This window comes from Oncorhynchus mykiss, chromosome 29 (genome assembly GCF_057628025.1).
Source record: "Oncorhynchus mykiss isolate SJ-2025 chromosome 29, ASM5762802v1, whole genome shotgun sequence".
Lineage (NCBI taxonomy): Eukaryota > Metazoa > Chordata > Actinopteri > Salmoniformes > Salmonidae > Oncorhynchus > Oncorhynchus mykiss.
The window spans coordinates 28636403-28653186 of record NC_143050.1 but is presented as its reverse complement, the minus strand read 5'-3'; the positions used below and the strand labels follow the sequence as shown (position 1 = coordinate 28653186).

Sequence of the window (16784 nt, the reverse complement as noted above, 5' to 3'; positions counted from 1 at the left end):
TTAAATTGATACATTTTCACTGGAGCAAACAATAAGGGGTCCATCACCATGTCAATATACACAAGGTTGTACAAACTGTATCCTATACCAGGTGTCAATGTCAACAGTGCATTTATTATAATCAGGTCAAGTATTCATATTTCCCATTACAATGAAAGGCCATTCATCTGAACTCTGATTTATATACAGTTCTTTGGGATGTATAGGAGTTACTTCTCTTGGGAAGTGCAGCTCATTCCACTAAGGCACAGTACAGGTGACAGTCCACCAATGGACTGGGCTCTGGTCTAATGCTGGCCCCTTCCTTTAGGCCAGGGCAGGGAAGTCCTCTGGGTCATCAGGGTTTGGTGCCTGTCCCTGCTGGACCTGAGCCTGGGGAGAATCAGAGTCAACTTAGTGGGATGCCTGCATCAAGACATGAGCAAAGAACAAAGCCCAGCAGGCAATTGTAGTGCAATTCACAAATGCATGAGGCACCAGGGATTAAACAAAACACTTTGCTGCCCTCTACTGTGGTTTGAAACCCCTTCATGTACAGCCAAAAGGACCCAGTCAACCAGACACACCTTTTCAGGAGGCTTCTGAGGAGAAACGGTCTCTGGCCGTGTGGCTGGGCCACCTCGTCCACCCCCCCCTCTTCCTCTGGTCCCCCGTGAGGGTCGTCCCAGGCTGCCAAAGTCAATCTTCAGCTTGGCTGTGATGTCATTGGCAGGGCGACGGAGAGATGCAGCATCATCCTCCTCAACCTCAACCTGCTCCTGCTGAGTCAGAACCCAGGCAACGCAGACAAACACTTAGAGAAATCAGTACTGTGACTAGGGTTGTAAAACCACCAGTAATTTAACAAAGTTACTGGAATTTTGGTAATTGAATAAGTAATCTATGGTAACTTGTCATTTGTATTCATATTCAAAAAAAGATAAACCCGTGTCCATAAGTTTAGTGGATTCATTTTCAAATCAGGTCTTCAAAGATTTACCACCATTACAACTGTCACCAATTTGGCACCAAAACATTTTACAACAAAGACATTGAAAGATAAATAAGTATAAAATATCCTTCAATATTGCATGCCAAAACCCTCATATTATACAAACAGTATTCACTTATATCGGTTATTCAGGATAATGTTATACAGCATTGTCATTTTATTAAAATATATATATTCAAGTTCCCAAAATACTGGTAGTATTTACAGGTAATGCACTCTCACTTTTGCAACCTTAATTGTGATTCAATGAGAGGTACCAAACAGGAAAACGAGTGATTAAGCAGCCGGTATTTGCAGCATTTTACCAGGACTCCTCACCTCAACCTGTTTCTTGGACTTGTGGATGACCACTGAGTCAGAGGGCACAATGGTATCAGCCTTGCGCAGGTTGAACTCCTTCTTGGGCCGGTTCTGTTCTTGCAGGGCTTTCCACTCATCCAGAGACATCTCCACAGCAACATCCACCACTGCTTCCCCCTCGCCTTCATTCTCAGGGGCGCTGCAGAGACTCAACAGTTTGCTATGGCATATGAAAATCGAACACTCCAAAACTCATTCTATAACTAGAGTGAATTGTGAGTATTTAAAATGGGAGTCAGCATGTATAGCCTAGTCTAAAAAATAAATTACAAAAATGGGTATTGCAGAAAGAATTAAACTATACATGTATACTGTTTGCATGGTCTCACTGGCTGATTAAATAGTGGTGCTGTGCTGGTGAACCATTTGTCACTCACAGATCTTCACCAGTCTCTGCCACCTCATCTCCGTCACCTCCCTCAGTCGCCGCAGCACCATCAGACGCCGCACTAAAAAAACACATCAGGTTTAACTACAGTCACAATCATGCAAGACAACTCTCAGATGACGAACACTTGAGACATGGTTGTTGAACCACTCAATGAAGGCTTTTCTAATTCAGATCAGAAAGGAATACATTGGCTTTAATTTATATTTTTTCTAGACACAAGTCACAACATTCCACCATCCTTCCAAATCTCATCTTGTTGACTACTATTAGAAGTGTGGGAAACTTCAGTATCTGATTATGTGTTCGAATTTATCCTTCTTCCTTATTCGACCAAATTGGACATTTAAGTAGCCTGTGGCGTTAATTTGGAAACTTACGCTAGCTAGCTTGTTGCAAGTCAGAAATGTTTTTCTGAGAACCTCTGGACCGCCAGCCACGGGGAAATATTTGATTGGTTTTACAAGTGGCAACAAGTCACTAGCATCCTCCTAGACCAGGAGTTCCAAAACTTTCTCCCTCGGGCCACCCTTCTAACCTTGTGCAGTCTATTACCACTTTCAAAAGTAAGTTGAAAGCCGGACTGACTTTCGGGGGGACCCCACAACCCCTACTGGGGGGCGTGCCCCAGTCTGGGAACCACTGCCCTAGATTAGTGATGCACCGATATGACATTTTTGGCTTAAGCGATATTTTCCTTTACAACAAAAATAGATACACAACCAATATTTAATTTTAGCAGCCTTACGCATTCTAGTACAGTTACATCACACACGGACGCAGTGGTCTAAGGCACTGCATCTCAGTGCAAGAGGAGTAACTACAGTCCCTGGTTCGAATCCAATTTGTATCACATCCGGCCGTGATTGGGAGTCCCATAGGGCAGCGCACAATTGGCCCAGCATCATCCGGGCTGTGATTGTAAATAAGAATTTGTTCTAAACTGACTTGCTAAGTTAAATAAAGGTTACACACTACACTGACCAAAAAGTTATTTTTTGGGCATTGACGCATGTCCCCATTACCAGTAAAACAATCGAAACCCATTTCTTGCACTTACTTGCTGTGCTATTTCGTTGTTCATTTGTTCAGCCGTTTCATTCTCAACCAGGATTTCTATGGAACGCCGTTTGGGTCTTTGCACGTCAAAAAAGATAAGTCAAATAACACTACATAAATCTGTTTAAGTAGCTAGCTAACTATATAGCTATGTGTCACTTAAAATAACCCAAATTTACAAGACAGATTTCACCTTGGAGTTGTCTCGCTGAGATTATCTTACTCTTTCAAATGACTGCTTGACTTGACTGCTCGATCCACACAGCAAACACTGTGGGCTAGGTTAGGAATGCTGTTGCACATGTAGCGCACAATTTTACATGGCGTTATTACATCATGTACCTACGTTATACAAGTATGCACGGTAGCTTTGACATCGTTTTTTAACATTGGCGTTACACTAGACATCGACAATACCAATGTTATCATTTTTAGCTAATAATCGTCCGATTCGGATATGTTCACCAATATATCGTGCATCCCTAACCTACTGTAATCCACCCCTTTTTAATAGTCTACCTGATGAGAACTTCACCAGGCTTTTGAACAGAATGTGAAATGCCTGGGCTTCAGAGGCTACTCCCCCAATTATAGCAGAGCTCTCCTATAGCTAGTTAAACACTGTACTGAGCAAAAGCAAGGCGCTACAGAGGGTAGTGTGTACGGCCTACAACAGGCTGTGTCAGAGGAAGGCCCAAAAATTGTCCGACTCCAGCCTCCCAAGTCAGACTGTTGTTACCGCACGATATGCAGTACTGATGCAAGTCTGGAACCAACAGGACCCTGAACAGCTTCTACCCCCAAGCCATAAGACTGCTAAATAGTTAGTTCAACTACCTTTGTTACCTACATTGACCCATTTTACACCAACTCTCGACTCTTCTGTTTAGCTTTCCTGTTGCCTCGTCACTTAATCCCTACTGTTAGTCTACACCTGTAGTTTACGAAGCACCAACGGTCCTAGTGTGCATACTCACCTTATGTGGTCCCTCATAGATCCCCAGTTACGTGGACCACTGCCCCCTCGCTTCTCCTCTGACCGCACACCACTGAAACAGGCAAATGCTCAAACGTCACCAACCTCTACTTCACGAAAAAATTGATACGGGTTACGTGAGGTATTGATCTTACGTTCTATCACTGCCACTGTGGCGCTCGAACTCCCTCTTGCCTCTTTGGTCAAAGCCATCTGTGGATCTTATGTTGCCCCCGCCACGCATTCCTTTTCCACGGCCCCTTCCAGGACGCTCGCCCTGATCCACAGGCCTGTTGGGGTAGTGTGAGTAGTTATTACAGTCCTTGTGGCCAGAGTCAAAACACATACTCTAGACCAATGATAAGCCTTTGTTCTATCCAAGCTGATCTGAAAAGACTAGAATGGGGTAAGGAGCATGACAGCTCCACCAAGGGTGATGTTGGGCCAGGTAGAGTTTGAACTTGCATACAAGTAACCAGTTCTCAGATCTGCAAAGCAGTGTCAGCATGGAAAATAAACTGAAGGAAATTACACATGGGAATCCTTGTTTAATATGTGTCCAGTTTAATATGTGAAACCAGAAAAATGCCCACCTCGTGTATAACTACCTTTCAATAGAGTATCCTAAGGGTGCTTCACTGTCGTTCTGCCTTCGATCCCGGAAGCCAACTCGTCGCTCCTCTAGATGGCCAGGTGCACCTTGAGGAGGATATTTTGAACCTGCACATAAATTAAAGCTTAATGTAGATGACAAATTATGCAACCAGCACCACACACACACACACAAAACCAGTAGAACAGCCAACTAATCCAGAGAGGATCCAATTACCTACAATGTAACCAAGAGCTTGCTAGCCGATAGGTATTATCGCAAGGCCACAGCTTTCTTGTTTCTACCATTTAATGGGTAGCTATACTGAAGAGAAAAAAACGTTGAACGTTTTACTAAGCTACAGTTCATACACAGAAACCAGTCAAGTTAAACAAATTCATTAGGCCCTATTCTATGGATTTCACATGACTGGGCAGGGGTGCAGCCATGGGTGGTTAGAGGCCAAACCACTTGGTAGCTCAGCCAACCAGAATGAGTTTCTCCCACAAAGGGGCTTTATTACACTACAGAAATACACACCGCCCCCACAATCTTGCAGGTGAAGAAGCTGGATGTGGAGTTCTTGGACTAGTGTGGTTACAGTCCGCGGTTGTGAGGCCGGTTGGACGTACTGCCAAATTCTCTACAATGATGTGGGGGCAGCTTATGATAGAGAAATTATCTTTAAATGATCTGGAAACAGCTCTGGTGGAGATTCTTGCAGTCAGCATGCCAATTGTACTCTCCCTCAACTTGGAGACATCTGTGGCATTGTGTTGTGACAAAACTTCACATTATGAAAGCTGTCTTATTGTCCCCAGCACAAGATGCACCTGTGTAATGATCATGCTGTTTAATCAGTTTCTTGACATGCCACACATGTCAGGTGGATGCATTATTTTGGCAAAAGGAATTCACTAAAAGGGATGAAAAATAAAAATTAAGTTGTGCGTATGGCAAAAGTACATTTTACATGTTGCGTACATTTTTGTTCAGTACATTTTCAGACATTGCTAACCTGTACAGTGGTGTTATGACCCAAATCCAGGTTTAAGCCATCGTTAGCTAGCTGACTACCGTGGCAAGTCTACTAGCTAGATACATTCAAAGGCCTGTTCTGTATGACAACTGACGTTAGCTTGCATGTCATCGATTTAGCGGCAGCCTACCTGATTGCTAACTAAATTGTTAGCAATTTCACGAAAGTAGCACTGATTCAAGTAAAAATACCTAGCTAGAGCAAACCCATGTTGCACCGAACTAGGATGTTATATACAGTAGTTACCGTTACATTTGGCTAGCTACAGTAGTTAACGACCCAAAGCATCTAAACCCCAAAGTCTACAATCCCAGTTCCATAAACACGAAGGACACACAGGAAGAGCCTCTTATTAAAGTTCACTAGCAAGCAAAGTTCGTCACGCCGCAACTGTGTAAGTTTAACTACACATGCAATACACCCGACACGTGCTGTCAATCTTTACTAGAAGTTAGACACTTTCTTGAAGTAAACTAGATAGGCCTTCTTCAGCTATCGCATCGACTTACCCTGTAAACTTTTAACGTGTGCATTGTCGCATTCCCCTGCACTCAATGGAGTTCTCCTGTCCTTTTGAGAGTCCTTCTTCACAAATGTATCTGTAGTGGCAGTTTTTTTAGGCTCATCTTTCTTCTTTTTCTTCTGCTTCTCCACCTGAGCCTCGCGAATGATGTCGAACGGGTCGGCATCGTCGTCTAAAAGATGACCAAAGCGGTTTGTCACAGAGCACCCAAAACCAGCACTTTCGGTGTCGGTGGGTTCTTCAACAATTCCCTTCATGTTGAGAATGGAATTTTCCCCAAAAAATATATTGGAATACAATCTGGATTACACCTCTAAATCTATTGACCTTCTTTACGAGCCGAAGACCTCAAGAACAAACATATTGACCCGTGAATAAATCACGACTATTCCCCCTGGCTAAAATTCGAACAAACTCACTTGCATATTTCAGCATGCGGTTCGTCCAAAATGGCGGATAATTTATATTCAAACCCATAATATTACAATATTATTCATGAGGTTAAGGACACCCCCCTTTTTAATATCATCACCATCACAGCCAAACAACATTTATTGGGCGCGTTAGTGACTATCGCTGGTCACCACCTTTCAAACTGTGTTGCATTCTGTGGATAAAAATGGTTCGACTTCCGCATACATGACGACTGTATGAACTTTATAACAAACATTTTTATCATCATATATTCTGCAAATCCAGCACCTTGCATACAGTGCCAGTGTATGAAAATGTCAATTTTTGGTCTACTATTCATTTTAAATATTTATTTAGTCATTTCAAAAGTAAATTCAAATAATTAAATATATCCCTTGATTTAACCAGGTGAAGAGAACTGATCTTTTGCACAGTGTGGCTGCAAAGTAGATACCTGTTTTCATCATGCCAAGCATCAGAAAATAAAACACCACTGCTCATAGCTAATGAAATCAAATGGTTCTCATCATTAGTTGTGATAACCGTTGGTCTCAGGCAGCTGTACACCCGTAGCTGGATAATTTTTGACCAACAGTTTCTTGGCGATACTTTCTTTGTTCTCAACTTAGAAGAAAATGGGGATTTGTAAACTTCCATCGATAGTTGCAGGTGGAACGTTGGAATTTAGAAAATGCTCTATTATTTAAAGCTTCAATATGTAACTTTAAGGGCATCCTGACCAAATTCACATAGAAATGTGAGTTACAGATCTGTCATTTTCTATGCTTCCCGTTCTTAGGCGTAGCTGCAAATACAATCGTTTTGGTTATTGCAAAGATAGCTCACAGCGGATTAGATGATCCAATGATTCTGTACACTATACATTGCTTGTTTTGTTACAAACAGAAATTAGGCGAACTATTCAAATTTTTGCAACCAAGAAATTACAGTTGAAGTCGGAAGTTTACATACACCTTAGCCAACTACATTTAAACTCAGTTTTTCCACAATTCCTGACATTAAATCCTAGTAAGAATTCCCTGTCTTAGGTCAGTTAGGGTCACCACTTTATTTCAAGAAAGTGAAATGTCAGAATAATAGTAGAGAATTATATATTTCAGCTTTTATTTATTTAATCACATTCCCACTGGGTTAGAAGTTAACATACACTCAATTAGTATTTGGTAGCGTTGCCTTCAAATTGTTTAACTTGGGTCAAACGTTAAAGGTAGCCTTCCACAATAAGTTGGGTGAATTTTGACCCACTCATCCTGACAGAGCTGGTGTAACTTAGTCAGGTTTGTAGGCCTCTGCTCACACATGCTTTTTCAGTTCTGCTCACACATTTTCTATGGGATTGTGGTCAGGGTGTTGGGATGGCCACTCCAATACCTTGACTTTGTTGTCCTTAAGCCATTTTGCCACAACTTTGGAAGTATGCTTGGGGTCATTGTCCATTTGGAAGACCCATTTGCGACCAAGCTTAAACTGATGTCTTGAGATGTTGCTTCAATATATCCACATCATTTTCCTACCTCATGATGCCATCTATTTTGTGAAGTGCACCAGTCCCTCCTGCAGCAAAGCACCCCCACAACATGATGCTGCAACCCCCATGCTTCACGTTTGGGATGGTGTTCTTCGGCTTGCAAGCCTCCCCCTTTTTTCTCCAAACGGTTATATTTTTTCCCCCATCAGACCAGAGGACATTTCTCCAAAAAGAACGATCTTTGTCCCCATGTGCAGTTGCAAAACATAGTCTGGCTTTTTTATGGCGGTTTTGGAGCAGCGGCTTCTTCTTTTCTGAGCGGCCTTTCAGGTTATGTCGATATAGGACTCGTTTTACTGTGGACATAGATACTTTTGTACCCGTTTCCTCCAGCATCTTCACAAGGTCCTTTGCTGATGTTCTGGGATTGCTTTGCACTTTTCGCACCAAAGTATGTTCATCTCTAGGAGACAGAGCACATCTCTTTCCTGAGCGGTATGTCGGATGTGTGGTCCCATGGTCTTTATAAGTGCGTAATATTGTTTGTACAGATGAACGTGGTACATTCAGGCGTTGCTCCAAAGGATGAACCAGACTTGCGGCGGTCTACAATTTTTTTTCTGAGGTCTTGGCTGATTTACCCATGATGTCAAGCAAAGAGGAACTGAGTTTGAAGGTAGGTCTTGAAAATACATCCACAGGTACACCTCCAATTGACTCAAATAAAGTAAATTACCCTATTAGAAGCTTCTAAAGCCATGACATCATTTTCTGGAATTTTCCAAGCTGTTTAAAGGCACAGTCAACTTAGTGTATGTAAACTTCTGACCCACTGGAATTGTGATACAGTGAATTATAAGTGAAATAATCTGTCTGTATATAATTGTTGGAAAAATTACTTGTGTCATGCACAAAATAGATGTCCTAACCAACTTACCAAAACTATAGTTTAACAAGACATTTGTGGTGTGGTTGAAAAACAAGTTTTAATGACTCCAACCTAAGTGTATGTAAACTTCCGACTTAAACTGTATGTAGCGACTTCTGCATATTGCACCTTTAATAATAATAATACAAAATTGCTCTGTGAAATAATCAGACTATTTTAGTCTTTTTGTGGGCTGCTCTAGTGTAATTGGTGTTTCCATTGTCTTGTAATTCCAAGCTGGAAAGTACCCAGGGCCTTGCCTTGGCTCCAACATAGAGCAGATCCGCCGCAGCCATGGCCCAGTGAGACACGGATGCCGGCCCGTGTAGATGGAAACAGACAAGTCTGAGCCTTTTGGGTTAAACACTGGGGTAAATTCACCTCACAAAGCAACTGTCTTGATTGATGGAGGTTGTTGATTCTTCTTGCCACAAGTCTTTAGTGTCACACAGAGCCTACATTAACATAAAACACTGGCAGCCCACTGGTGTGGGGGTAAGTCTCACTGGAACAGCAATGGTAGTGTGTTCAGATTTATATCACATGAAGCGTGCACACACAGCGTGAATACACAAGACGCAGCATGCATACTCACCAAGCTCACCTTTACATGGTTTTGACCATGCTTCAGTTAATGGAAATCTGAACACACAACCAGCACTTTGAAACGTTGGTTTAATAATACTTTCCGGTGGATATATTGTCAAATCTCTGCCCACATAAGGACCAACCACGCAGGTAACAGGTAGAGTAGGTTCAAATGTCATTTTAGTCAACATTCCAGCTTGTAGAGGACCATTTCCTGAATGAATCGAACACAAAGATATTCCAGACATTAGTGGATTTAGAAATTCACGCATCTGGTCCCCGGGCAAATCCCTCTGTGACCATCATATTTCATTCCATTCCAGTCTTTAGTCCAGTCATGGCCAGCTCTGGAATTACTTGCCTATTAAATAAATTTATGCTTGATCTAGCAATAGGGTACAGAGACTCTGTAAGAAGGGTGTGGCACAATTGAGGTGCCTCTGGAGGTTTGCAGAGGACAAATCGAGCTCTGTACTGCATCGGCAAGCGCCTCGCACATTTTGTAACAATGTGGAGGGCTCCATATAGCTCCGCATTGACATGATTTGTTAGGTTGGGGTGTGAGGTCCTGTACAAACAAACTCACTTCCATGACATCTTCCTTTACAACAGCGCTGCGTAGAAGAATGAATGCCTTGACTTCTTAGAGGCCGTATCACCAGTAAATGCTGTACGGCCATTGCAGGTCGGATTGACCACGCAGAAACTTCAAGGCAGGGCGGAAAGTCATTCCATGGAGGGCCTAGTGTCTGCTGGTTTTTGACATTTCCTTTCAATTAAGACCTATAAAACCAGGTGAGTTCCTTACTAATTAATGAACTTTATTCAACAACCAAGTATGAGGAGCGAAAACCCGCAGACACTCAGCCCTCATGGAATGAGTTTGACACGTGCTTCAAGGGATACGAATAAGAAGTGTTTTGTAACATTAGGCCCTAAAGCAAGTGTTGATGTGTGAAGAGATGATCACAGTAGTAATGTAAAGGGGATTTCATTTTTTGTTTTTTATTTGTTCCATCACCACAGCACTGTGTTGGCTACGCAAGTAGATGAGTGTTAGTATTTACTTCCTATCCTCACGAGGCTAGACCTTTATTGCTGGCAGTGTTGAATTATAACCACCACAGATCAGCCAGGCAAAACTCAAAATGTCACCCTCATCTATTGGGTGTAATATTAATTAATTGAATGCAATCAGAACACCACACAACAAAACTATTGCTCACTCAAGGCAAAATTCTAATTAAAACTTGTTAGGAAAGTATTGACTTTTCCCGTTGATTCAATAAATATTTCCCAAAATATCTTATCTACACATTGAAGACAAAACAACGACATCTTCACTGAACAAAAATTGTGTTGGTCCCATGTTTCAAAAGCTTCTTTCTCTCAAATTCTCTTCACAAATCTGTTTACATCCGTTAGTGAGCATTTCTTTGCCAAGAAAATCCATCCACCTGAGGCATATCAAGAAGCTGATTAAACAGCATGATCATTACACAGGTGCACCTTGTGCTGTGGACAATAAAAGGCCACTCAAATGTGCAGTTTTGTCACAACACAATGCCACAGATGTCTCAAGTTGAGGGAGCGTGCAATTGGCATGCTAACTGCAGGAATGTCCACCGAAGCTGTTGCCAGATAAATTAACATGACATTTTCTACCATATGCTGCTTTCAATGTCGTTTTTGGCCTCACAACCACAGACCATGTGTACGGTGTCGTGTTTGCGAGCAGTTTGCTGATGTCAACGTTGTGAACAGAGTGCCCCATGGTGGAGGTGGGGTTATGGTGTGGGCAGACATAAGCTACGGACAATGAACACAATTGCATTTTAGCGATGGCAATTTGAATGGACATTGCCGTGACGAGATCCTGAGGACCATTTAAAAAAAAGGTATTTGTAACCAACAGATGCATATCTGTATTCCTAGTCACATGAAATCCATAGATTAGGGCCTAATGAATTTATTTCAATTGACTGATTTCCTTTATGAACTGTAACTCAGTAAAATCTTTGAAATTGTTGCATGTTGCATTTATATTTTTGTTCAGTATACATCCAAACAGTAGAGTAGAATTGTCTATTGTGCCTTTAAAAGTATAATCTCTCCATCAAATGAAACTGAACATCTATGAAATAAGCCCATCCCATTATACAGAGGGATCAGGTTTTCTTCAGAGTGATCCTGTACATTTTTTCCAATGACTGTTTTCTAGTTGAACTTGCACCTATGAAGTTTCAGGTTTCGGGCACATGCATAGCCATTCCCACATTTGTTGGACACAAACACTTTCACAAACACTAAAATGCAATTGTGTTCATTGTCCGTAGCTTATGTCTGCCCATACCATAACCCCACCTCCACCATGGGGCACTCTGTTCACAACGTTGACATCAGCAAACTGCTCGCAAACACGACACCATACACATACGCGTAAGGCTTTGAGAAACTAAATGACTTGTCTGGGAGAATCTCTTGCCACTTCACAAGCATATGGTCTGTCCCGTGTGAGTGCTCATGTGGTTTACAAGAGTACACTTTATCGTGAAACCTTTCCCACAAATGCAACAGTTGAATGGTCTCTCGCCTGTTTGACTGAGGCATGTGGATATCAAATGTAGCCTTCATTGTGAAACTTTTACCACAAATATAACAGTTTAATTTTTTTCTCCTATGTGTATGTGCTGATACAGCACAGATTTGTGATAGCAGCCTTTACCACAGTGGCTACAGACGTGACTTTGAAGTTAAGAAGGCAAGTGAATCATCTTGTGTTTCTTGGCGTCGGCACGCGATGATGCGAGGTAAAGCCTTCCCCACATATATTACACGCGTAAGGCTTTTCACCAGTGTGACTGCACTGACGTATTTTAAGGATTGTTAATTGGGTGAAACCTTTACCACCAGTAGTACAAACGTACAATTTCTGCCCTGTGTGAGAAAGCCTGGGTTACAGAACTTTTTACCACATATTACAGGCAAAAGATTGTTCTCACCAGTATGTATGTACGATCGTGCCATTTGAGCCTGGTTGCATCAGAGAGATCACAGACATACTGGTAGTCTCTTTTTCTGGTATGGATGGAGGCCACATGTCATTTGAGAGCACTTGCACCCCGGAAGCATGCCACATGAATTAGAGACAGGTTCTTGTCCAGTGTGCATGGTTTTGTCTTTCAAAAGTGTGCGAGATGAAAACACTTGGCGCATACGTCACAGACAGTCGGTTTCTCTCTGATATGGGCAAATGTGCTTTGAGCTGGCTTGCTCAACAGTAACTCTTGCCCATAAACCACAGACAAAAGGTTTCTGTCCAGTTTGTAAAGTCATATGATCTTTGAGACTGGTTGAAAGACGGAACCCTTTGCCACATGCATCAAAGTGATAAGCCCTTGCTTGAGGAGTTGCACTCTGACTGGATAAGGATGAAAGGAAAAGCTTGCCACAGGATTCACAGCAATACTTCTCCTTTGAGTGCTCTGCTTTATGAAGATCCCATTGATACCATGACTGAAAGGTCTTAGACAGCAGCTGTGTGCCCTTTCCTCGTGATCACTGAAGTTGTGCCTTTTCAGAGCATGTTCCCCACAGAATATTTTTTCACATGTTGTGCAGGTGTTCCGAGTTGGGTTAAGCTCCCTGTGTTTGACCTAACTACTTCTCAACGCAAACATCTTCCCACAATCTGCGCATTTGAAGGTCTTCTCTTTAGAAAGCACCACCAAGAGGTGATTACTACACCCTGTCTTTGTACTAAAACCTTTCCCACACTGCGGGCAACTAAAGGGTTTGATGTGAGAATTAAGGTGGGCTTAAGCATATATCTCCAATTGAAACACTTTCCACAAAAGTTGCAAATGAAGGGCTTCTTCGCTGCTCCGGTGGCAGCGCTTCTATCCGAACTTTGGGCTATATTTAAAGAATCACCATTCTGCACATTATCTCCAATCCTGCCTGGGTTTGGTTCTGTGTTTGAGGGATGGCCATCTTGTTTCTCTGGGTCTGATGCAGGTGAGATCTGGGGATTAAGGTGAACTTCCTCTTGATGATCAAATTCAGAGAGCAATACCACATCTGCAACAGAGGTTGCTGAGGCATAAATGTAAAACAAACTACTGCATTACATATATGAATAATATTGTGGATATGAATGACCATTTCTCATAAATAACTTTAACAGCAATGTACCCACCCTTAAAAAGTATTCCTTAATAGTCTGATGGTGGCATTTACCCCAATAAATGCATAGGAACACTAATTTTAAATGTTTTTTTGACAGATTGTCCTGAATATCCTTAATCATAAAAAGTCACTCAAAAGTTGGCTAAATGGTGGTAGTGGTACCACGATGCCATTAGCTGACTGATTCAAGTAATATGTTTCATAAAATTGCACAATACAATACGGCTATTGGACTTGACCATGTCTACCCATATTCAGTGTGGTCTTGTCAACGTCTCAGTGTTTCTCTGATTATCTTTGTCTGAGTCAGCCCAAGGGGAGGTCTGGGAGTAAAAATCCTCTTCCTCTTGATGAGCCTCCTCAGAGAGAGGGTCAGAGCAGTAGTTGTAGAAATGAATACGGTCTCAAAAAAAATCAGTATGTGTAAAAAAAATAAGACATGCAACAACACCAAAAATATTCCTCATTATAAATCTGCTAGCTAATAATTTAATTCCAGTGTTTGATACTTGTCAAATGTATTCTCTTTTTGGACATAGAAATCAGCCTAGTTGAGTTGAGTTTATTTTTTATTTTTACAGGGCCAGTGCACATTAATCAACGTTTCAGTAAAAGTGCCGGTTTTAGCCAGCCGGCTAATTTTCAACCGCAGTCCCTGGGCAGGTTATTTAAAAACAATTACAATATAGACAATAGCAGCATAGAACAAGCAAGACATAGCAACATAGGACAAGCAAGACATAGCATACAGACAGAGCAACATAGGACAAGCAAGACGTAGCATACAGACAGAGCAACATAAAACAAAAAGCAGCAAGACAAAATTCATAAAAGCAACAAAGTGTTTCCACACCTCACAAGCTACAGACAACAGACAACATGGAAAGCGGCAACACACAGCTAGGGACCATGTTCACAAATCTGATTGACCTTTAGCCATGTCTTCAAGCATTTTGTGAAAGTGTGATATGTGGTGCAGTTATGTGTGTCTGATGGCAGTGTATTCCAGACATGGGAAGCTCTCACAGAGAATGCAGATTTACTAAAGGTGCTTTTCCTTAGGGGAACTATACAGTCACCTCTCATGGCAGACCTTGTGGATCTGCTGCCATATGTCTGGGTTTTCTGTTTAACAAAAATATTGAGTGGAGGGGGAGCCAGGCCAGTAAGGATCTTGAATACAAGACATGCGTCGGTGTATTGCACAAGATTTTCCCAACTCAAGAGCTCATGCTTCCTAAGAATGTGACAATGATGATGGCTATTGGGCTTCCTATCAAGCACTTTGAGAGCCTGTTTGTAGACAGACTGAATAGGTTTTAATGTTGTACAGCAAGCTTGGGCCCAACTAGTCAAGCAGTATGTTAAGTGGGGGAGTATCATAGATTTGAAGTACAGTTTTGATGCCAAGGTATGATGCCAAGGTACTTAAAATCGGATACCACCTGGAGCTTCTCCCCTGACACATAGATATCTGGCTCAGTAGCATCTGTTGCCCTCTTTGTGAAGAACATGCAAACAGTTTTTTTCACATTGAGATGCAAACACGAGTCACTGAGCCACTTTGTAACCTGGACCATTACAGTAGTGAGTTCTTGTGCAGCTTGTTGTTTGCTCTTTACATGCACATATATCACTGTATCATCTGCATACATTTGAACTTCAGACCCAGTACAGACAGAAGGCAGATCATTAATGTACAGGCTGAACAGGAGGGGCCCCAGTATTGACCCTTGGGGCACGCCCACATCATAGCTACGAGTGGGCGACAGCTCATTGCTCACTCTCACACACTGAGTTCTGCCTTCAAGGTATGATTTCATCCATCTCAAGGCATCAGGGGAAAAGTTGAACTTGGACAATTTTGTGATGAGAATCTCATGGTTAACAGTATCAAAAGCCTTCCTTAGGTCCAGAAACACAGCCCCAACAGCACCCCCTTTGTCCATCTTGGACTTCACATTTTCCAGAAGAAAGCAGTTGGCTGTTTCTGTGGAGTGTTTCGCTCTGAAGCCAAACTGCATGGAGTGTAATGTGAAGGGGCTGTTGTTGAGGTGGGCAATCAGTTGTTCTGCTACACACTTTTCAACAACCTTTGACACCACAGTAGTATTGACATCATGCATTACACATGCACTGTTCATGTTGATATCATTATCTGTTCAGGTAGCTAGCTAAGTGGGTTATTAAGTAGGGAGGGAGTACAAATTGAACTAGTCTAGAACACTTGCTGATTTTGGCTGACAAGTTATACATTTCCACACAATTAGAATACTTCAGCTTACACACACACCTTTAATGACCAATGATCTATCTAGGCGGACGCATTTATTCTCTGATACAGTCTATGGGTGTGTACCTTTTGGTGCGCCTTCCACCTCAATCCCTTTTTCCCGACTGACACTCGTTCCTGTGGAAGTCTTCTCCCTTTTGACCATTATCACGTTCATTAACATCGCCCTTTTTTTCCAACATCTTCATGAATATTGTATCTGAAAGATTAAAATATGAAGTTAGAGCGACCTAACAGGTTCCAATTGATGTTCAGGTAGCGAACTTGGTAGGTGGGCAGACGACAGTAGTTACAGATGAGAGGTGGAGTATCTGGTTCAGTAACAGTTAACGCGTTAGCAAGGTAACCTTCACTGGTAAAAGTTTGTAGCTATCTAGTTTGCTAGCCAGCCACGTTTTCACCAGCAAACTCGTTTTTCCGACCAAATGTGTAGTCACTGTCTTGGTTTTGTTCACACGAAGTTTATTCTTCAGCAAACTAATTTCCTTATTCTGCTGAACCAACATCAGACTCATAACAACAGCGAAGGAGTCTACTCATCTATCTGCGCAACTGCAACTAATACCTAGACAATGGTGGATAATTGTGTCTGAAAAGTCTCGTTACTCAACATTGCTGCAAGCGAAAACAATTATATTCGTGATTTATGAAATCACCCTTCTCAAAAAGTATTGAATATAATTATAATTTCGATTACTGTTAAGTATCGATGTGAGAATCTTTTTAAAATAATTTTAACATTTAAAAAAAATCATAATACAAAAATCAACTTACATGAACTACATCAAACATGTCTAACAAAATAAAACACAGGTATTAACAAGAAAATACTCAAACATTCAAAAAATATCAATAATACAAAAAATAAACAGTTTTAGTGCAATTGTATTCACTCTGAAAAAATCGTATTATAATGATTCAGGAAGACGTTATTCACTAGGGTTAATGTTTTAATA

General features: G+C 41.6%; 1 protein-coding gene and 1 pseudogene across 4 annotated transcripts; both read right to left on the bottom strand.

Moving 5' to 3' along the window:
* Window positions 1–94: 94 nt before the first annotated feature.
* Window positions 95–6554, bottom strand: LOC110509760 (intracellular hyaluronan-binding protein 4). 4 transcript variants are annotated; one of them, XM_021590849.3, is made up of 8 exons: window positions 5915–6554; window positions 4383–4494; window positions 3930–4064; window positions 3776–3847; window positions 1729–1800; window positions 1310–1490; window positions 567–758; window positions 95–372 (listed from the first exon to the last, which is right to left on the bottom strand). In XM_021590849.3, the coding sequence occupies exons 1-8, from the start codon at window positions 6183–6185 to the stop codon at window positions 307–309; spliced, it is 1101 nt and encodes a 366-aa protein (XP_021446524.2). In that variant the 5' UTR covers window positions 6186–6554; the 3' UTR covers window positions 95–306. The 4 variants fall into 4 exon arrangements, with proteins under 4 accessions (XP_021446524.2, XP_021446523.2, XP_021446522.3 ...); XM_021590848.3 differs by having other exon boundaries at window positions 567–761; window positions 5915–6539; XM_021590847.3 differs by having other exon boundaries at window positions 1310–1511; window positions 5915–6485.
* A 583-nt stretch (window positions 6555–7137) lies between these two features.
* LOC110509339 (uncharacterized) lies at window positions 7138–16441 on the bottom strand (annotated as a pseudogene).
* Window positions 16442–16784: the final 343 nt, after the last annotated feature.

What these genes read in the sequence shown, in the direction of transcription:
- LOC110509760 (XM_021590846.3), bottom strand. Translation starts at nt 6,185, where the DNA reads ATGAAGGGAATTGTTGAAGAACCCACCGACACCGAAAGTGCTGGTTTT. An exon ending in GCAGAGACTGGTGAAGATCT is followed by an intron (nt 1,512 to 1,728) that starts GTGAGTGACAAA and finishes CATATGCCATAG; the next exon opens with CAAACTGTTGAGTCTCTGCA. An exon ending in CTCAGAAGCCTCCTGAAAAG is followed by an intron (nt 373 to 566) that starts GTGTGTCTGGTT and finishes GATTCTCCCCAG; the next exon opens with GCTCAGGTCCAGCAGGGACA.